The sequence below is a fragment of the Mus caroli genome, chromosome 9, assembly GCF_900094665.2.
Source record: "Mus caroli chromosome 9, CAROLI_EIJ_v1.1, whole genome shotgun sequence".
NCBI classification, from domain to species: Eukaryota; Metazoa; Chordata; class Mammalia; order Rodentia; family Muridae; genus Mus; species Mus caroli.
In genome coordinates, this window is record NC_034578.1 from 100,888,881 (window position 1) to 100,912,223 (window position 23,343).

The window sequence follows — 23,343 nt, forward strand, 5'->3', positions numbered from 1 at the left end:
GAGAGAGAGAGAGAGAGAGAGAAGAGAGAGAGCATAGAAGACAGCCTTGGGTACCATCCTTAGAATACCCTTCATCTCCTTTGAGCCACAGATAGTCTAGACTGACTGGGCAGCAAGCCCTAGGGATCCTCCCATCTCTGCCTCCCCAGAGATGGAATTACAGACACAGGCCACCATGCTCAGTTGGAGATGGAATTCAGTACATTTTCTTACCTTCAAGACAAGCATATTACTGACAGCTATCTTCCCAGGCTCTAAAAACTGAACATTTTTCTAAAAGAAAGACACAATACTTTTTGTAAGGTAACCTACTCCAACTATACAACAGAATATTTCTTATACAATAAAGGGTGTGGGAATTGTCAGGCATGAGGAAATGGGGTCACTGCAAAGAATGTCATAGGAAATCAGTGTCCAAGAGCTGCCTGCCAGAAATGCTATACATCTGCCCGATCCCATGTCTCTGCAGTGCTACAGTAAAAGTTGAAAACAAGAATTTAAAAATTGAAGGGATCCAATACAAGTTACCAGTGTTTGGTTAGTTTAATTTCACACAGATCCCTAAGTGCTATGCAAAGATTTTATCTCCCACAGAATTCCATAGGCTGGAGCACATTTAATAGCATCCCAAAATGTGAACTACTTGATGGAGACTGAGAAGAGGACACTGGGGAGCTGTAAAGTAGACTCTTAATCTCTATTCTTAAAGTTTGCACTGAATACAACTCCTCATTCTACGGATTCAGAACCGAGTGTTGCTTGGAATCGTTACTATATATTGTCAGCCTTCTGGGTTGAAGGTGAACCAAGAGTTGCAGTTGAGGATAAGAAAACAAAACAAAACAAAACAAAACAAACAACAACAACAAAAAAAAAAAAACAGAGGTAAGAAACTCTCTGGACTCAAAGGAAGGGACCTTAGATGAAATGCTCTACAGTGGGAGGAAGGAACTTGTAGAGTCCACTTCCAGTAGAAAGATAGGACATCAAGTGGAGGGATGAGGTTGCCATCCCACAGTCAAAACCTCTAACCCAGAATTGTTCCTGTCTGAAAGAACTGCAGGGACAAAAATGGAGAAGAGCCTGACAGAAAGGAGGTCCAGTGACAGGCCCAAATTGGAATCCAGCTCAAGGGGAGACCCCAAGGCTTGACACTATTAGTGATGCTATGGTGTGCTTACAGAGAAGAACCTAGTATAGCTGCCCTCTGAGAGGCTCAACAAGCAACAGATACTTGCACCCAACCAATGGATAGAAGCTGGGGACGCCTGTGGTTGAATTAGGGAAAAGCTGGAAGAAGCTGAGGAGGAGGGAGACCCCATAGGAAGACCAGCAGTCTCAACTAATCTGCCTCCCCTGAGATCTCTCAGACACTGAGCCACCAACCAAACAGCATACCAGCTGAAGGAGGAGCCGCCCCCCCCCCAGCACCACTCCCCCCAGCATATATACAGCAGGAACTGTCTGGTCTAGACTCAATGAGAGAAGATGCACCTAAGAGACTTGAAGCCCCAGGGGGTGGGGAGGTCTGGTGGGGTGGGGACATCCTCTTGGAGAAGGGAGGGAGGAGATATGGGATGAGTAATAGTCAGAGGGACAGACCAGGAGGGGGATAAAGACTGGACTGGAAAAAAAAAAAGATTAAAGAATAAAGAAAAAAAGAAAAAAAAAAAAAAACAAGATGAATGTGAGTAGCTGCGAAAGAATCAGTTCAAGACTTCATTATTTCCATGTAAAATAGATATACAGTCTTCCAAGTTCTGTAAACCTTAAGTCACTGTGAAATGTAAGTGCATCCATTTTAAAAGATACGATCCTGAGAGCTGGGTATGTAATTCACTGGCAAGAAGACTAGAGTCTAGCATGCACCAAGCCCTTGTTCAATTCTTAGCCCCAAAAAGGAAAGGAAATAGCATCCTATCTATCTCTGATTTATATATATATATATATATATATATATATATATATATATATATATATACACACACACATATATATATATATATACAAGTATGTATATATAATCCTTATATTCTCATATATATGAGATTTGTTAGATAAGTGCATAATCAGAAAGATTGTTTATTAGGGTTTTCTGGCATCACAGAACTTATGGAATGTCTCTCTTTAAGGGAATTTATTGTGTTGACTTATAATCATCCCAACTATGGGCAGCTATGGATGGGAAGCCCAAGAATCTAGTAGTTGCTCAGACCACAAGGCTAGTTGTTTCAGCTGGTCTTCTGTAGAAGTCGGTTCCAACAGATGTGCTGGCAGGTAAGTGCAAGCAGGCAAAGAAGAAGTGAATCTTCCTTCTTCCAATGTCCTAATGTAGGCCTCCAGCAGAAGTGTGGCCCAGACTAAAAGTGTGTACCACCTTGCCTGGATCTGGGACTTGTTTTGTGCTAGGCTGACCCTGGACTGAGATCCTCTTGCCTCAGTCTCCCGGGATTACAGGCATGTACTCCCTTGCCCAGGTCTAAGTTTTTCATGGCCTCAAGAACTCCATGCCAAGATCCAGGTGAGAAACTTGTGTCTTCCCGTCTCGAGATCTGGACCACAGATGTGCTCTCCAGTTCTGGAGTGTAGTTCGTTCCAGATGCGGTCAAGTTGACAACCAGGAATAGCCATCACCCATTGCCATAATGAGTATTTATTGTGGAATAGATAAAGGTAATCCCACCTTGGACTTTGCTGCTGAATTTTGCTACAGAGCAAAGGATGGGGTAGGGGAGAGTTTAAGGGTTTTCAGAATGTAACAATGGAATATTCATCTCCAAAACCACAAAGGGATTAACTGAGACTTCTTGATCACAGTAGGAGTAAATCCTGAGCAGTATCAAGCACTGCCCAGAGCAGAGGAAATTATAGATTTTGGATCCAAGTAACCACTTGAAATCAGAAGCTAACAATACTGAGGCGCGCACATCCTTGCACATAGGACATTTCAGCCTGCGCTTTGAATTTTGAGGGCATGCATATCAGAGCCTGACTAAAACCCAAAGTGCTGTCATCTCCAGCGCAGTTCTCAGATCTTAGAGATTAAGGAATATACTCTTCATTCCTGTACAAGACAGTGTGAAGAAGCAATGACCTTAGGGTAGCCAAGGAGGTTTCAGTTGCTGGGGAGCACCTCCTCCTGAAGCTGTGCTGGTGGCTCGGTTGTCATGAGTGAGGGTTTGGCATGTGTTTGGAGGCCACCTGCTGTGTTTGCAGATTTCACTAGGCCTCTTCTTTCCCTTTAGATGCTTTCTCATTTTCACAGAGGAAACATTTCAGCCCTTTACCCCACGGCACTCCGGTCTGGAAGAGCTTTGGGAAAGCTTGTATTTCCTCATTCCTTCAAAGCAGCACATTTAATACTTCAAAGCCAACTGGAAGTCAATATGTATATTTTCTTCTTTGCCTAAACTTGTCCTGTGTCCTTCCATGCCCCCCTGCAAAAAACCGTTTCTCTCTGCAGTGTTTCCTGTTGTGCAAATAAATGAGAAAAAAAAAAAAGGCCATTATGATAATAGAGTAGAGAGAGATACTCAAGACAGAAAATAGCCCAAGGCTTATGAGAATTCTGAAGTTTTGCCCAAATCACTCATGTGCACTGACTGTTACAGCCAGTGAGCATGTAAGCACAAAATATGGACTCCATATCAAAGAGATGATTTACAAGATAGTTGATTTAGAAAGAGGAATTACAAGTTGCCAATATGACTTGGAAGGAAGAGGGGAGAAACAAAGATCCAAAATCAGCAGGAAAGAGTTTGTGTAACATGAGCAAATTGCTAAAACCTTTAGGCTAGAAAGTTCTTTGCTATAAATAACGATTATATGGAAAATATGCATACAGGTAACTTTGTTTTTGTTTTTTGAGTTTTTTGTTTTTGTTTGTTTGTTTGTTTGTTTGTTTTGGCTATAAGAGACAATGCCTGAATACCTGTACCCTATATTAGAAGATATTAAAAATAATTTAATAAGCCGGGTGTGGTGGTGCATGCCTTTAATCCCAGCACTCAGAGGCAGAGGCAGGCAGATTTCTGAGTTCGAGGCCAGCCTGGTCTACAAAGTGAGATTCCAGGACAGTGAGGGCTACACAGAGAAACCCTGTCTCGAAAAACCAAAAATAAATAAATAAATAAATAAATAAATAATTTAATATTGCCAAATAGTCTCTATTATGGTGAAATGAGGAAGCAGAGTGGGCAGGGTAGTAGAGACATTTCTATAATCTGGGAACAAGTTGAATTTGGGACTTGATCTGACCCTACTTCAAACAGCCAGACATAAAACTTATCAAAGAACCTGGTACATGAAGCATTGGGATTATTGGAAGTGTTTCTGTCTAGAAGAGTTCACAAACTAGAATGGTATCAGGCCCTTTAGAGGGTGGGCAGTAAAGAGATCTCAATGTTGTACTACAAATGATATCGCACCCTTCCAGGTCTCTCGGTGTGGCCCTGCTACCAGCAGCCCCAGCACCACCTGAGAACTTGACAGAAACGCACGTTCTCAGATCTTACTGGGACCAACTGAACCAGAAAGTCTCAGGCTAGATTCAAGAGCCTAGGATTGGACACAACTTCCTAATGATGCTGAACCCTTGAGAGGGCTACGATGATCTCAGTATTCCTCGTCCCACACATCTCTGGTGACAAGTGAACAGCAAGGATGAAAAGTAGTGACAGGAAGAAGCCAGTTCCCTAACTGTGTGGCTAAGCTACCAACCAACCTAGAGCCTGGCATGCCCTGGGCTTCCTGTAATATGAGATAACACATGGCATTTTCTGCTGCTTGTAACTAGAAGCTTCCAAATTGGTAGGATGAATGAGAAGAAACAGTTAGATTAAAAGGCTAAAATTTAGCTAGTTGTTCCTCTTAAATTGTAAAGAGTTTAGTGTAGTGTGGCCCGTGACATTATAATCAAATGACAAAGTACCAAGGCAGCCACTTAAAATGCTTAAGGCAACGTTGACAGGAGGGGACAGAGTAAGACATAAATTAGACGACTGAACTAAGGTTATGGTTCTTAAGGCCCATAATAGGAAGTAAAGCAAAACCTTGGCTCTTGACTTCAAGAGTTCTATGCAGAAGTTTCTCTCAACTCTAATTAGTGATCTTTTACTATCATACAACTCTACCCCATTCTTGAAGAATGAAGTGACATTTAGGCCTTTTTGTTTTTATGTCGTTGTGTACCCTGAAACTTGTTCCAAGCTGAGGCTCAAACTCCAGGCCTCTTACATGTTGTGCAAGGAATTCCACAATTACCCTGAATCTCTAGCCCAGATTGTTGGGGGGGGTTGTTCTTTTCTTTTCTTTTCTTTTCTTTTCTTTTTCTTAATCAGTGACTACAGTGGCAAATTCTTCAACAAAATTGAAAACTGACGTTGAGTTTGTACCTTCCTATTGCTTTACACATGTTCTGTCCCAACAAACATAAAGATAATTGGTCGTGTCGGGCTCACACATCCACTGGGGCAGGTGAAAGCCTACAGCACTTGGGTCTGTAGAACACCTACATGATGTGTCTCTGTTTGTTTACTAGCTTAAACCACCAAACCTGGCTTTGTTTGTTTGTTTATCAGGAAAGAGTACTTGGGATAGAAATCAAGGCCTAATATATGCAAAGTAGATATTCTACCACTGAGCTATACCACCAAACTAACTCACTTACACTGTGGAAAAATACAAAAATAATCTGAGAATGGAAAAAAATGCCAAGACTGAACATTTGATTAAAGCATTTAAGTTTAGAAAAATTAAAAAATCAGTTCTTACGGAATAACCCAAACTGGACATGTGTTTAGTGCTTTTTGGTAGAAACAACACAATTCTGTGAGGTAATTAGACTCAGTTGTCAGAAACCTGTGCGGCAAACAGCCCAGTTGCTTTTTAGAGCTCATAAAGCCATGGCTCTCATGGGTGATGCTCTTACACAGGGTTTCTTCCTGCCCATTGTAAAAGCAGAATGTCCATCCTTGGTGTTTCCACCGTGCCCTGCTGGCGAGCACACAAGATGCTACCCAGCTTCCTGGACTCCCCCTCTGCTCACTAGCTTGTTGTACTCATGTCTGGCCTTATTTGTTTCATTGTGGACTCATACAACCTTGAGAGGGACTGATTCCCGAATCTAGGACATTTGTCCTAAAGCTCCCTTGATGACAGTCAAGACAATATTATTTAATTATATAGTCATTGTCTTTCTCGGCTGGTCTCGGTTATTGTCTACAATCTACTTGTTTGTTTTCATTTAACCTTCAAATACCATTACTGGGGAACTCATGCTCCAAGTAGAAGCTTTTCAAAAATCTCTTGGGTTTATCTTCTCAGAGTTGGAAAGGGTTGCTGAAATGAGAGTGTAATCTTATGAATAAATTAGCAGAGGCAAGTATTTTAGAGAGATTATTCCGTAGGTAATTAAGACATGTTCATTAACATGCTCTAGTGAAAAAAATCAACAAAATACATATTTAACATATGTCTAGGATCTAAAAGCCACTCCGCAGCATCAGGAATACTGATTTCGCCTTTCCAGCTAAATTACTGTTCTGCCTTTAACTTCCTTTTCGTGTACAAAGTAGAGTAGGAGTGAGAGAATTTTTTTTTTTTTTAAATATTGAGACTTTGTGGTGGCTTTAGTGTGGATCATATAGAGGACAAGACAACTATTCTACCCTTCTGATGTCCCACAGTTTAACTCCACAACTAAAATTCCCAGCTGTCCCTTCAGTTTAATCAGTAATCATCCATAACAGAAAGAGGTAAGTAGATATGAATATGTATGTTAGAGTCTTAGCGCAAAGACACTGCTTAATCACTTCTTGCATTAGTAAGTATTATGTAATGCTTGGCTTGGGACTGCTGTCGTGGAAATGGTCAATTAAGAACTTTCCAAGCTGTAAGTCCTCATTACCGTTCCCCCGGCATTAACAATGATGCTACTACATCTTTCTAAGTGACGCCTGGGCTGTTCTTGAGAAGGTATGGTAATCCCTATCAGTTCTGCCTCTTAAACAAACAAACAAACAAACAAACAAACAAGCATCATCACATGGCCTCCATCAGTAGGTCTCAGAGTGGGGTCCCTACCACCTGGGAACTTGTTAGAAAGGCAAATTCTTGGGCTTCATCCAGTCCTGCTGAATTAGTAACTCTGGGGATGGGGGTCCAGTAGTCTCTGTTTTAATTACTCCCTCAGGTGATTTCAATGCCTGCCTAGGTTGGAGTACTGATTTGCAAGAAGCAGAAAGCATTCATCTTTTGATCGTGATAAGTGGTCTTTAATTATAAAGAACACAGTGAGGATGCATATCAGTATTTAAAACTCTCTCCATCATCCTTAAGTCATGTAAGAGTTGAAACTCTCTCAAGAAGTTGCCTATTGGCCTAAAACCAATTATTGAAAGCCATGGGCAGAAAGAGCATTAGGATCCTAAAGAGATTGTACGTCTTTCATGTAGGCACCTCTGTACATCACACCAGCCACGCTTTGGGCAATAAAGACGAGAGAGAGGGAGGGGGAGAGGAAGAGAGGGAGAGAGAGAGAAGTGCCATATAAGAGCCAGTGTTGTAACACCAGCCATGAAGCCAGCTTTGTTTCCTGATTCCAGGCCGGAACTTTGGAACAATGCCTCATTGACCAGAGGTTATCAGGCTTTTTAGCCAGACCAGTAAGATGAAAGAGAGACCTTTTTTTTTCCCCCTACACACTGAATAGAAAATACTATTCTCTTGAAACTGGATCCTCCCCATGGAAATAGTTTCATTTTAAAAAAAATAAATAAATAAAAAGGGTTGGTCCTGTAACAATTCAGAGTCTGTAACAATTTTTAAGAGGAAAAGTTTCACACTATTTGATGTCTTTTTGGAAATTTTTATTTTCTGTATATGCGTTGTTTTGTTTTGTTTTGTTTTGTTTACTTGCATGTGTGTCTATGTTTGTCTGGTGCCCTGGAAGGCCAGAACAGAATATTGGTTTCCCTGAAAATAGAATTACAGATGGCTGTGAGCCACCATGACAGTACTGGAAACTGAACCCAGGTCTTCTGGAAGAGCAGCCAGTGTTCTTAACTACTGACCCTTCTCTCCAGCCCCCTACTTAAACATTTAAAATTTTTTTCATGAGCTAGAGAGATGCTCAGTAGTTAATAGAACAGGCCACTCTTCCAGAAGGTGTGGGTCTGATTCCCATCACCCACATCAGGTGGCTCATAACCATCTCTAACTTTAGCTCTCGGGACAGGGGGTTGATGGGGATCCAATATATAATTTTAAAAAGAGCAATACACTGCTTTGCGGATAGCCTGGGTACGGATAACATGTAACTCCAGTTCTAGAGGATGTGACTCATCTGGCCTCTGCTGGCACCTGTACTCAACTGGCATGCACATGCTTACACACACACACACAACAGAGAGAGAGAGAGAGAGAGAGAGAGAGAGAGAGAGAGAGAATGAATTTAAAAATAATTGTAAACATGTATATTTTCTATATAAAGTTAATGCATTCCTATTACAAATTTGCTTTGTTTTTATTTATAAAACCATGGCCTAGCTGAGTGGTAAACATTGTAACACAGATGACAGCACAGACACAATTAGAAGTACCACTAACATTTCAAAATAGTTACACGGATGCAATAAAGATAGAAAATTCAAGAGCTTCTGCTAAGAAGAGGACCCATGGAGAAGCTGGGCCTCAGAAAGCATGACCAATGAACACAGCAAGAAAAGCCAATGTAAAGGTGACATTTTACAGGATATTGGGCAAGTTACAGTAACTATGTTATAATTGCACGTGACAGATGGGTTTGCAAAAACTTGATTACCTCTTAATGAATTTTTAAAGACTTCCTTTAATGCAGTTGTAATTTTTCTACTATGTGGTCCTTAACAGCGATAACACGCTCTTACCCTCTACGTGTTAACTCGCCCAGTTAGAAGAACAGTAAACAGTGTGTTTAATATTAATTCAGCTAACATAGGAGTTTGAGACCTATTTGCGAACAATTCCTTCACAAATAAAAATCCAAAGATATATGGAGGCAGGGAGACGAGGGCCTTTGAGACTTGCTAGCACTCAAACATGCCCAATTTACATCACTCTATTTACAAAACACCCTGGAAAAGGAGAAGATAAACAAATCCCTCCACTTCACTCAGTGAGGTTGGGTACGACTGCTGCTCAGCACAGACCTTGTAGACCATCTTTCTGATGGGTCTCTGACACAGAGTCTTGTGTATTACAGTGCAAGGCCATTTTTAAATTCTGTAACCCCATTAGGGCAGGTTTTTCTTGGTAACCAACAGAAGTTAGGCTTTTGGGAACCGCACTGGCAAAAAGTCCATTTCACGTATAAACTCTAGCACGTCCTCACAGTTTTGCATTTGGTAAAAATGTATAGATTATTTGAGTTGCAAATGATGATGTTGGAGCACTGGTTTTGTTGATGTTTCTCTATCCTGTGCCGTGTACCACCCATGTATTCTGGGTCTGACTCAAAGGAGCTTGAGTCAGGGAAAGCATTTAGATTGTGTTGGGTTTAGTGGCATATTTAAACCTATTTTGCAGGCAGTGTTTGTATGGTTACATTATTGCTAACTGCCCTGGTGGAGAAATGACCACCAGGAATATTCTAACTACCTGAACTTTATAAATCAGGGGCCCCAGAAATGTTGCTATGGTGATGGTTTGTATATCCTTGGACCAGGGAGTGGTACCATCTGGAGGTGTGGCCTTGTTGAAATAGGTATGACCTGGTTGGAATGGGTGTGTCACTGTGGGTGTGGGCATAAGATCCTCACCCTAGTTGCCTGGAAGTCAGTCTTCCACTAGCAGCCTTTGGATGAAGACATAGAACTCTCAGCTCCTCTTGTGCCATGCCTGCCTAGATACTGCCATGCTCCCTCCTTGATGATAATGGACTGAACCTCTGAACCTGTAAGCCAGCCCCAATTAAATGTTGTTTTATTAAGACTTCCCTTGGTCATGGTGTCTGTTCAAAGCAGTAAAACCCTAACTAAGACAGCTATGTATGGGTTTCATAGTATCCAGCACCTGAAGCATGTGCATGATGCCTGAGAAACAGAGACAGAAGCTAGTCTATGACTCTTTCTAGATTTACTTTAAAAACAAATATAAATTAACCAGGACCAGGGAGCATAGTGAGAATTCTGGAATTTGTTTTTTAAAAAAACACAGAAATATCATAAGAATATGCTTTTATTTTAATCCCAGGTGTAGAGATGTGGGGCCCCTTCAGACTGTCCGAAGAAGCTGACTATGATTTGCCTAGTGCTCTAGCAGAAGCATGGTTTGGCCAGCTGCAGATGTTTCTGCAATTGTGTAACATTTGGATTTCTGGGACCTTTTTCAGAGGGTACAGTACAAGAAAGGTGGGTGGGTAGTGGTCATTTGCAGGGGTTGGTTGTAGTCAAATAGTTCTCATGCTCAAAGAGGAAAAAAGAGGAAAGAAATTAGGTTCAAAGATTTTCCTAATTCCTCTCTCCCCTCTATTTTTGTTTCTCTAGTATCTGGTGGTGTGGGGGTGAAATGAGAGGTGGGGTAGGAGAAAAGAACCCACAAAGCAGCAAAGATCAGCTACAAGGAGTGTTTGCATTCCTGTTCGCTCCTGCTGTCATGTGAGGGGGTGATTAAAGATCCAAGACTCCCCACAAAGGTAGAAACAAACCATTTTAGGATACCTCAGCTAATTAATAAAAAAAAACTATGTTATCCTCTACATTTTGTGATATTTATAGTATTTGTCATTCAATTTTGTAATTGTTGACACAATTTAAATATTTAACTTCTATTATCATGATATTTATGGCTTCTGATGCTTAATATGACAATTTCACTGGGCTAATGATGACACATTGGATTGCAGCTGGTAAGACATTATTTCTGAGCATATCTGCGAGGGTGATCTGAGAATAGATGAGCATTTGAATCAGTAGGCTCAGTGTGTGCTGAAACATGGTACATCCTCATGCAACCCACAAAGAAGTACACAGAACCAAACAGGATAGAAAAGCACATTTGTTCCTTCTCTGTGGGGCCCTTCATCTCCTGCCTTCAGTGTTCCCTGTTCTCAGGCCTTCTTCCTTGGACCAAATTAAATCACTGACCCTCCTGGTCCTTCAACTCGCAAAGGAAAGAACATGGGAGTTTTAAGACTCCATAATCATATAAGATAGACATAAATACTCATAATAAATAAAAGTGTCTTGATAAAAAAAAAAAGTTCCTAGCAAAAGTTATCATACTTCTATTTCTAACCATTATGATTTTACATTTTTATTTATTTTATGTGTATTGGTGTTTTGCCTGCGTATATATTTGTATACCACATGTGAGTTACATGTGGGGTGCTGGGGTTTGTACCTGGATCATCTGGAAGAACAGCTAGCACTTCTAACCACTAAGCCACCTCCCAAGTCCTGTTATCTTTAGTAAATTTAAGAACATCTAATTGCAAGGGAAAAGTGAAAGGAAGGAAGGCCAAGAGGAAGGAGAAAAAGGGACCATCAGTGGTGGGGGAAGGTGTTTGTCGCATATGGAGAGGTTTGTCAACAGGATCTGAAATCAAAATCTTACTGCCACCATTTATAACCTATGGACCCAGTTATTTCACCTCCCTAAATGTCACTCCTCTTAACCACAAGATGAGGATGCCATGACCCACCTTGCAGTGTCATGAGGATTAACTAAGGGCAGATCTAAAGGACCTTGCCAAGTGCTTAGCACGGCTAAGGCACTGGGTAAAAACCTTAGGCTTCCTTCTTCTAAAGTGTGTACTTTCATTGTTTTCCCCAAGCCATACGTCCCATTAGGATGAACAAGCTAATAATAATAATTTCAGCATTTTTTTCACAGCAAATTTTAAGCAGTACAACATATGTAGGAAGAATTCATTTATTTTTCTGTCAAGACATGGAACTGTCTGTACAAGGTGTGAGATTATGCCATCTTCTGTTCTGAACAGAGTTGGCAAAGTGTCGTGCATGAGCTGTCAAAGGAGTGAGATTGGGTAGCAAGCCTCTGTATTTGGGATCCTGAAGGCCTCCCCGAGAATCCTGTACTAAAAAGCACCAACCCCTCGGTGCTCTTGAGAAATGATGGGACCACCTGGAAGAAGGGTCTAGTGGAAGAAAGGTCACTGGGGATATTCCCTCAAAGGTGATGTTTCAGACCACAATCCCTCTTCCACTCTGTTTCCCAGACAATGAAGTGAATGGTTTCCTTTGCCTACTGTTCCACCATGGTCTCTTGCCTTGCCCCCTCTCCCCGCCCCCAGATAAATGAACCAGCTGAGGACTGAAGTCTTCTCTGGTGTTTTATCACCAAGTCTGATAAACACACAACTTAGGGGTCTGCATGAATGTGTACAAGGATATATACATAAAATTTCTTTTAAAAATCTTAAAAAAAAAAAAAAGAAAGAAAAGCAGAACGCTACGAGTGTTAAATTCAGGGAAAACAGACTAAATTGAAGAAGAGGCTTTATACTGGGAGGAGCCTAATGTTTAAAATGTCACAAAGGAACCCGAAATTCCTCAAAGCTCCTATCTATTCACAACTATGTAAGTACACTGGTTATTTATTCTTAGACTGGAGGGGGCCATAAAAGCTACAAAGCTGTGGCTAGAGGTGTTCAGCGGTCCATTAGGCTCAGGAAAGCTAGTCCTTGGTACATAAGCTTTTCACCGGAGGTCGTTACTAGACGTAGTTATATTTCCTTTCTGGCTGGAGGATTTGCGAGCTGCCAAGATCTCTCAAGTCCTTTGATTCTGGCTTTCTTGGTCTTAGAGCTCAGAGCAGCATTGCTCGTTCTACAGAATTTTTACAACTAGCTAAATGAAATAAAAAAAACAAAACAAAAAAAAAGCAAAAATCTAATCCACGTGTGCTTTTCATCTTTCCATTGCCTGATACCTAGAATCTTAATGGCTAGAACAGGCTGGATAAGACATTCAGTATTCTCTTTCCCAGTCAGAAACCATTGTTACAATGATCTTCAAAGAGGGACATGTAACCATGCATTCTGCAAATGACTACTCATTACTTTCTCTCTTGTTTGACTTTGTTATTACATCACAACCCTTCCTGGCAATTCTGCCCGCCAGTCATACTTAACTTTTTTCTGTAACCTTCAAAATACATCCCTAGCTTAGTTCACAAATTAGCCCTATGCATCTTCTGAAGCACATACATAAACAGATGAAAACAGTCACATTCCACCTCTTCCTCACCAGGCCGAACAACCATGATTCTTTTAAGCACTTCTGTCTCGGGATAGAATTCATGACATCCCTAACCCTCCTTCATTCATGTCCATCAGCCTGTGTTCAGTGCCCCACAGCTGAGAGGCACGTTGCAAATTGTCTAGGACCTGTTGGTATTAAATAGCTCCATAAGCAGATGGAACTGCTCAGGACAGGTACAGCCAAGATGAATTGCAAGATTTCTTTAGAGCATATATTAGACAGCACTGAGGTGCAGGAACCTGCCTAGGGGCTGGAAATAGAGCGCAGCGTAGAGCACTTGCCCACCAGGGAAAGCTGCCCAGGAGAAGGGGATGCATAGTGAAGATTTGAAGGCAGAGTAGATGTTAACTAGAGGAAGGCAGACAGGGAACCAGAAAAGAGAAGACTTTTGCCAGGAAGTAACAGGGAAACGGGGTGAGTAGATGGGAGTACTGTAGAGGCAGAGGGAGGGAAAAACAGCATGTGGTGAGAGAGGGCATCCCCAGAGCCAGACCGATCAAGGCCCTCCACGACAGGGAGTTCCATACTTATCCCAAAGCAAGTCAAAGCCACTGAAAGATGACAAGCAGGGGCCTAGGAGGCTACTCCCTGCCTCAGGCAAGAAGTAATGATGGTCTCTGGGGTGAGGAAGAAGACAGGTATCCAGGTAAAGGATTGAAAGGACGTGGAGGTAGCATGGATACCAAGTGAGGAAACAGGAAGGGCCTGACTCGGTCACAGGATGCATGGGTGGTTCTCTACTTGTGAGGAAGGCAGAGCAGGACACTGGGTGATGGTGACTCAGAAGCCATTAAGCTTCCTGCACCCTGTCAGGCTATGAGGTGCTGGTGACTTATTTCCCTTTTCTATAAATGCAGCATTTCCCCCTCCCATCAGCTAGAGGGATTTTGTAATTACCATGATAAAATAGTTCCACTTTGAATGTCATATTTAAGAGTCAGGAATACTAAGGTGCAGCTTCATCTTAGCCCAGCAATTGACTTCTAGTGCTATCTTCATAGGATTACACAAAATCCTATACAAGGGTGGTGGAACATCTCTGCCCTCTTTTAAATTCTACACAGATAATCCTTTACCCCTGCACCCAAACCATTAAATCTTTCTCTTCTCAAACCATTCATAAGGACACTGGGCACTTTCCAGTTCCCTCAGGTATCACACACACACACACACACACACACGGACACAGACATGGACACAGATACACACAGGCATGCATGCACATGCACACACACAAAAAAATACTCACACATGCCCACATATAAGCACATACATGCATGCATACACATCATGCACACACACATGCATGCACGCAAGCCAGACAAAGTGCAGAGCTTTGCGGGGCTAAGCGGATACTCTGCCACTGCACCATCAGCTCTGATGGCTTCCTTTTTACAGTCTTAATTATTTTATGTGTCTATGTGTACTTGCTTAAGTACACAAGCTTCCGTTCTTTTCTTCCATCATGTGAGTCTCAGAGATCAAACTCAGGTCACCAGGCTCGGTAGCAAGTGCTTTCACCAGTTGAACCATCTCACCAGCCCCATCAAGATGAAGATAACAGCAAACAAACAAAACCCCATAACTTTAAAAAATACTTTTGGTATAATCTCAAGGTATAATCTCAATTTACCTTAAGGAGCTTTAAAACTTCCCACTTCTTAGATCAAGCTGTAGTAAAATGTGTGCCATTTTCCCTAGGAAGGTCGAGCGCATATCAGCAGCACTGGAAACCTTATTGAGTATACTGAGACTCAACATAGATTTATTTGGGAGGAAAATTAGAGTGCTCTCAAGTTTTAGAGACCCAACTTTCTAAAGTTCAAATTCAATTCAAATAGTTAACACCTTAACTTTGAAGTAGGCATTCTCTAAAAAACAAAGAATAGGAAAAAAAAAAAAAAAGTCACACCATTTGTCAGGCTAGAGATGTAGCTCAGAGGTGGAGCACTTGCCTTGCACATGTAAGGACCTGGGTTCAAGTCCCAGCAGTGTTATTTTTAAAAGACAAATAAGGAGGGATAGATACTGCTTTAAAAAGACAAACAGAAACAAAACACATGGACCCTGTTTGACTGAGGGACATTCTCTTAAGCCATTGGGAAAAAGCTTCAGACAAGCCTCCCACACAAAATTCGACTGTAATCTATAATTACAATGTCCTTTTAATTATACTACGTCTTTCAGCTCCAAAGAGGACTTTTCTTTTTTTTTTTTTTTTTTTTTTTTTTTTTTTTTTTTTTTTTTTTTTTCTTCGTTTTCTTCTTCTTTTTTTTCTTTTTTTTTTTTTTTTTTTTTTTTTTTTTTTTTTCGAGACAGGGTTTCTCTGTGTAGCCCCAGCTGTCCTGGAACTCACTTTGTAGACCAGGCTGGCCTCGAACTCAGAAATCCACCTGCCTCTGCCTCCCGAGTGCTGGGATTAAAGGCGTGCGCCACCACGCCCGGCCAAAGAGGACTTTTCATACGGCAAGTAGATTCAGATTTGCTGTTAAACAGACACAACCTATCTGGTCAGCTCTTAATGCTATTACTTATGCAGAAAAAAATTTTTTTTTCTTTTTCGAGACAGGTTTTCTCTGTGTAGCCCTGGCTGTCCTGGAACTCACTTTGTAGACCAGGCTGGCCTTGAATTCAGAAATCTGCCTGCCTCTGCCTTCCGAGTGCTGGGATTAAAGGCATGCACCACCACACCCGGCTCCAGCCTGTGCTTTCTGATCCCTCTTCTTATCTTCCCCTTCCAGGGAAGATAAGCACAAACTGACTGCTCAAAACTTTCAAAACTTGGCTCTTCTCTGCCTCAGCCTTGTGTCACTATTGCTCCCATCTTCTGCTCCGAATGACAGTATCCTACCCTGTGATGTATCTGACCCTACAATGTCTGCGATAGTGATGAAGTGCCCTTCATTCATTCACCACATGAATGTGTCTCATTTATGCCAGATCTGTGTCTGGTACAACTGCAAAGCACCGTGTTCCCATTGGTGAAATAAGATTTCATGTAGAGAAAAAGATTCTGAGTGCTTTGGAGTAGGGATTATAGCAGTAAATGGATGTGGGACCCAAACTGGAAGGCTCTTATTGCAATGATCCAGTGAGGAGAGGATGGTAGCAGATCGAATCGTTATTTGAGAACTGGCTGGTGTGTTAGTTACTTATCACCTTGGAAACCTTCTGATGGGTGACACAGGTATACAGAGATCTGAAGAAAAGCAGTGCTGTTTGTTTGCCTGCCTCTGCCTCTGCCTCTTGCTGGTATGTCTGTGTGCTACTGCTGTTACCATCAGACTCCAAATTCTCTTGTCTTCCAAAATGGTCTCAAGATGACTAACTAGAAATCTTCCAGGCCTTCAGCACCAGGATGGGAATCCTTAAAGCATTCAGCTTTGTGGACTGAACAGCTCTGAGGTTCATAGCTTCTCACATGTAGACACCCATTGTTGTATTACCCAGGATTCCTTGGAAGCCACTTAAATAAGTGTGTCTGTGTGTTTACATTTCATCAGTTCTTTCTCTCTAAAGAATGAGGTCTTTTGAAGTGCTTGGGCAATGGGGGTAAGGAGGAGAAAGGTAGAGACCAAGATGATGACAAGGTGCATGGTCTGAGCTTTTAGGTTGACTGATGAGGAAACTGGAAAAGAAATCAGTTTAGTGGGTGGAGTTGGTGAGTTCTCCCTGAACACAATTTGCCATGTTTGCAAGATATCCAGATAGAGGCATTGGAGAGATAACTGGATATACAAGGCTGCAGTGTAGTCCTAGTAAGCATTTGAGAGTGATTGGCTTAAAGGTCGTAATTGAAGCTATGGGACTAGCAGACCTCATCCAGCAAAAAGAGAACAGACTTTACAAATAAGCTCACAAGCTAGCTCCTAACATCCTTACAGGATGTCTCTGCCAAGTCTGCCACCCTCAAGAGCAGTGAAGAGCTCTAGGTCCCCATAGGTCACTCTAGGCTGAAGCCAAGGAACAGCCTACCAAGAGGTAGAACACATTCTCAGTGTCCCACTTGGTCACCTGAGCCACCAAGCAGCTGGTCTCTAGTTCTCAGAAGAACATTATCTGCAAGTCACATTCATTCCCCACTAGCTGGATGCTGACGTTGGTATAACCATACCTTGACTGTTGCTCTAAGGCCAAAACAAAGGAACTGCAACCATGCAGTCTCACCTATGTCCGGGCAGACTTACCAAATTCACCGAGGTTCAGTGAGGCTTGGGCTACCTGCTCATACTGCATCATCTCATGAATTCTGATAATCATGAGTCTTCCCAATCTAGCTTCTTCACTCACTCATGACTTTAACCTTCTACCTGTGTAGAGATCCAGATTTGTGAAGCGTTTGCCACTAGAGATCTGGGAGCACGAAGGATGAGAAGCAGATGGTGTATCTGAGATACCGCATCCCTGTTGGTACTTAAGAGTGAAGACATTGGTGTGTCCCAACAGACACATCACCAACAACAAAAACTACCCCACAAACCAAGTCCTGTGTCACATCCTGTCTCTACAGCATAAGGACAAGGGGAAGAACATGGAGGAGACACTTCAAAGAAGCATCTGTGACTAAGAGTAACAATGACCATGACTTAGACCATGACATGGGGGAGGGGGGTGCTGTGGGAAGCCACATGTGCCGTTGCAGGGTGGCGCTGACAACAGCTGGCCACCACGCATACATAGGCAGTAAAGTTTTTTTGCCAAGATGAGGTTTTGAGAATTAACCAATCAGATAAGAGACATATTAACCAATCAGATGAGAGACAAGTTAACCAATCAGATGAGAGAGAAGTTAACCAATCAGATGTGAGACATGCAAATGAGGTGGTAAGCATAACCCATGCATAACCAATCCGGGTGTGCGACACGCCTCTCCTAGGCCTATATAAGCAGCACCAGTTCTGGGCTTGGGGTCTCTTCGCCTCTGCAATCAAGCTCTCCCAATAAACGTGTGCAGAAGGATCCTGTTGCAGCGTCGTTCTTGCTGGCGAGTCGGGCGCGCACAAGAGGGTCCCTTTGGCCTACTCAAGACATGGGTAAAAGTGATGTGTGTCACAGACATTCTAGTACATATGCCTGCCTGCAGTACACATGGCTCTCATACCAGCCTTTGCCATGTCGCAAAGTGAGTCTGAGCATATGAGGCAAGGTCACACGTGCATATGTATAACATGGAAGCAAATAGTTACTGTGCTGAATCTGGTAGAAACTTGCGGTAATCAAAGCACAGACTATCTTAGGAAAGAGGGGGCTCTGCTGCATCTTCCAGCAGCACTGGAGGAAGGTTCTCTTTTCAGACCATGCAACCTGAGTCTGAGGACACAGGGGCATCTCCAGGCAGGCTATAATAAATGGAGGAGGACTTTTCAGAGAGGAGTATACTTGAATGCACTGAGGAGCAGAGGCAGATGGTGAATCTGGGATACCACAGTCCTGTTGGTACTTAAGACATTGGCTGCAGGCATTACATTCAATAATAATGAATCATTCAGAATTGAGTTGTCTAACCTTTTAATCTCCTCCCCAGCCACCACCCCCACCCCCAATCTTCATTCAGGAGTCAACTCAGCTGCCCCCCAAGGAGGCTTTAAATACTTCCCCTTTGGTTGGTTGTGGGCACTGAGTGTTAACCCTAGGGCCTTGTGCATGCTGAGTGTATACCACTGAGCCACATTCCCACCCCTGAACAACTCTGTTGCAAGCCAATTTTCCTCCTTAAAAATCAGGTTTCAAAAGCAGGGCAGCTGTAGACGCCTTTAATCCCAACACTTGGGAGGCAGAGGCAGATAGAACTCTGTAAATTTGAGGCCAGCCTGGTCCACAAAGCAAGTCCCAGGACAGTCAGACTGCACAGTAAAACCCTGTCTCAAAAACCAAACCAAACCAAACAAACAAACAAATAAAGGAAATAGCTTTTAGGCTTAGAAGGTTCTTTTGATGTTCCTTTTTCTTTTTCAATTTCATTCTTTTTTTTTTTTTTTTTGGACAGAGTCTCACTATGTAGCCCAGGCTGGACCCCATTTCTTGATCCTCCTATCTCAGCTTTCCAAGAGTTAGCAGTACAGGTGTGTATAGAAGTGACGTTGTCTATCTTAAGGATTTGCTTTGAATGTATTTAGTTTTCTAGCTCTAGCAAATGGCATTGGGTTTTATTTTTCTCAATTCCAGTGAAATATGAATTTTTTTCCCTACACGAATTTGCTAATGAGTGATTTAAGTAATAAGTACAGAGAAAATATGAGTCAATTGCGTATATTATATAAATAAATATATCTCACACATAAAGGGAAATGGGCATCAGAATGATAGTGGTCTGAGGTTTGGGAACACTGTCCAGGAGACAGGTCAGTAGACTGCTGTTAGGGCTAGGTTGTTACAAGGAGCAGTATGACAAAAAGGATAACGTTTAAAAACTCAAGCTTTTACATTGTAACCCTCCCTTTATATTTTCTAGCTGGGTGGCTTCCAGGAGGGTGCTCACACTCTTCCGTCTCTGTCCCCTTAGCTTTCTGTTGCAGATCTGGTTTACAGGAGCGTAAGGAACAGAGGCAATGGCTGTTTGAGCATAGGTATCATTAGCCTTCTCTGTAACCTTTCTCCATGCTTTCCAGGTGTAACCAGATTGACCCAGTTTCTCTAATTTTGTGAGACTGCATGTCTGAACAGCTGTAATTGGCTTTAGAAAGGAATCAGGTGCAGTACTTTTCCACTAACATAGAAAGGAAGCCAATAGCATAGCACAATGCTTTCAGTCCCCAGCCTTTCCACATGGGTGTAAATTGGGAAGGTGATCACCTACCCAGTCCAAGTCTCCTGTCCCCATACTGGATCTTATTGCTCTTCGGAAGGCATGATTTTGTAGTACTTTCAGCATAAACTTTCAGCTTCTGGGTGTGGTGCTACATACCAATAATCCCCTCCTTGGGAAGTAGAGGTAGGAGAATGAGGAAGACAGGCTTGGACAAACTGGGCTATGTTGACCATGTTTCAAAAAACCAAAATGTAACACCTAGGGAGATGGCTCAGTGGGAATACACTTGCTGTCCATGTTAGAAGAACGGATGCCCAGAACCCACCTGACAGCTGTGGTCAACAGCGTACACTTGTAACGCCTGCACTGGGATGCAGAGAGGCATCCTGAGAGGCCTTGCTGCCCAGCCAACCTGGTTACAACATCTAGCTTCAGTTTCAGTAAGACCATCTCGAAAAAATAATATGGAGAAGAAACTAAGACAAGAAAATTTGCTCTCAACCTCTAGCCTCCATGGCCATCTCATGGGCATCCCCACACAGCACACACACATGCTCATATGTGCATATGCCACACACTCTTCATACACACACACACAGCACACACACACACACACACACACACACACACATAACTTAATAAATAAATAAACAATAAAACAGGCTTCAAAAAAAAAAAAAAAAAAAGCCCACAGGATTATTTAAGCCACACAGCCACCTCTCTGCACTCATTGCTCAGAAAAGGGAAGAAATCCATGCCCATCCCCCACAGACATATTGTCAGTCACTCTTTCCCGTCCCCTGTGTAAAAAGCCTGTGACATAGCTCCTGGGGTAAACAAAAACTCTGGGCACCACCATGTGGTTCTCCCATTTTCTACTTCAAAACCAAGGCATGCAGAGAGGAGACAGAAACGTTTCTCACTGAGTGTTACCCTGAAACTGAGCGAGAGGTAAATGGGGCAGCCTAGCTCCCTTAATGCAGAGAGCCTGAGTCTCTAGCACTAGTCAAAATCATTTAAGTACATACATACCTAGATGCAGTTTCCTTGATAATCCTAAATGATCTGTCAGATATTTTGTTTTTTGTTTTTGTTTTTTTTCAAAGGAGGCATTAGCTTTGGGGGAAAGGGGTCACCAAAGGGTTTCCTTCTGCTGCCCTCTGCTTCCGTTTCTGGGAAGCATCTTACTAACTGGGTCATTTTCTACCATGGAGGAAAAACAAACAGGACACTGGCACAAGGCAGAGCGCTTGTGGCTGGTCATCTTCTGTGTGGTGACAGACCTGTCTTTCATATTTCTAGTCCGTTGCCAAGCTTCTAAATGAACTCCTGGATTTAAATGGGCCACACATTGTTCTCTCTCTAATCCAGTGCAATTATGAAAGCAGTTTTTAGATATCAATGTATAATGTAATCAATGTAATGAACACACATGTTTTTAAGTGAAATAACCAGACATTTTAAACAGACTTATTAAAATGCGTCTATACCCACATGCTAGAATTTCCTGTTGGAAGCTGTAGCTTCCAATTGGCTAAAAGGACTAATAATTATTGTGCTCTGTCCCCTATGCACCACATATAAGAGTCACCTATTATATCCAAATGATCTCATCGGCCCACTAATGATCTGATTATAGCCACCCAGATAACCTTCATTTTGCAAATCCTAGTGATATTAAAGTAACATGCAAGAAAATAAGTGTGTTTCTGGGGTATACTGCTTCATCTATTGAGCTACGAATGGTTTCAGAATTTGTCTTCGAAACACTGAAAAAAATCACCAAAATATCAAAGAGTCACCTCCGTAGTATGGTAGGTTCATCTAGATAACAGAAGAAAGCAAAATAAGTGTCAAACACACACACACACAGAACATTTGCATAATTTATCTCAGGGCCCAAATGTTCCACAGCCAAGTAAGCCCTCACAAGCGGCAGGCTCCTCTGACTGCCAAGCTCGGGTAACGACAAGGCTGGATCTGACCTCTGCCTATGAACACCCGTAAGTCAGCAGAGAAACATTCCCCACGCTTCGACAGGCCACACCCAGAAATAAGCACCAGTTATTTTTAAAGTTAGCACAAACAAAATAATACCTGCTCTTCGGCCCTTTGGCTTCTCAGCGTTGATAAATATTTCCGAATAGAGTGGAGAGGATACTTTTTCAAGTAAGAAAATCCGGACGGAGGCAGTAAGTTCTCCATACTGAGGGGAAACCCGAGGGTCCTTGTCTGCCCCTCCCGGACAGCGACCAAATGCGACCTAGACACTTAGCCTCTGCTGCCTAGCTGCTCCTTTGAAGTGCCACCACTTCGCTGCAAACCGAGCAGGTGTCAATCTTATAGCTCCCTCTTTGAGTGGAAGTTCCTAGAGACAGCTGAGGGAGGCGGGTCATCTAGAAACCTCCAGAACTGCAATGCCCAGGAGCCAGAGGCAGGAAGAAGTTCAGGGCTGGCCCGAAGAATGTAAACAGCCCAGCGATAGCGATACGACTGACTGTCCTATTTTGAGCAGCAAGGCTCTGTTGCAAGCGATGTTAATATTAGCTAGCGGGTGACTTTCCATACCCACGGACTCTCGTGAGGTTTAATTTTAATTCTTCCGACAGTATTTCTGGTGGTTCTTTCTTTCTTTCTTTCTCTTAAAGAGGGCATGACATGAGGTTTTCCCAGTTTCCTTTGAGCTTTCTTGTCATTACCAACGCACACTAACAACCTTCAACTGAGCCTCTGCTCAAAAGTGTCAATTCATTCAGCCTTGAGAAACGCTGTTTTAGAGTTCTTATTTTATTATTTTTATTCATCTCTCATATGTTACATCCTGACCACAGTTTCCCCTCTCTCCTCTCCTCCCAGCCCCTCCCCCTCCCATTCCTCCTCCCCACTCCCCAGGAGGGGGAAAAGGGTCCCACACATAGGCAAAAGAGTGTGGGACAGACCCAGCTCTCAATGTTAGCATTTCCACATGAACACAGAGCTACTCAGCCATAACATACATGCAGAGGACTTGGGGCAGACCCCTGCAGGCTTCCTGGTCTCTGCAAGTTTCCATGAGTTTATTGATTCTGTGGACCCTGTTAGAAGACTAGCACTGTTTGAAAACTAAGCAAATCACACACACACACACACACACACACACACACACACACTACCCCTTCATGGGCATTATGGGGTTGGCCAGCTCTGTGGACATTCATTGAGCTCTGTGGTGCACTGTGCTACGTGCCAGTAACCAGACACTTTGCATTTATTGGGCAATGGCTGCAAACAGATTCTTTTCTGAGTTAAAAGGCTTCTTGCCTTGAATCCTTATCGCAAAGCCACAGGCTGAAC

General features: G+C 42.5%; 1 protein-coding gene across 1 annotated transcript in view; it reads right to left on the reverse strand.

Moving 5' to 3' along the window:
- The window catches only part of Atp2c1 (ATPase secretory pathway Ca2+ transporting 1), a 109,495-nt gene extending 87,048 nt beyond the window's left edge, over nt 1–22,447 (reverse strand). The window contains exon 1 of the mRNA XM_029481803.1: nt 22,108–22,447. Coding sequence (XP_029337663.1) covers nt 22,108–22,215 — 108 coding nt within the window. The 5' untranslated portion in view covers nt 22,216–22,447. The remainder of the gene's footprint in view (nt 1–22,107) is intronic.
- Between the last annotated feature and the right edge of the window lie 896 nt (nt 22,448–23,343).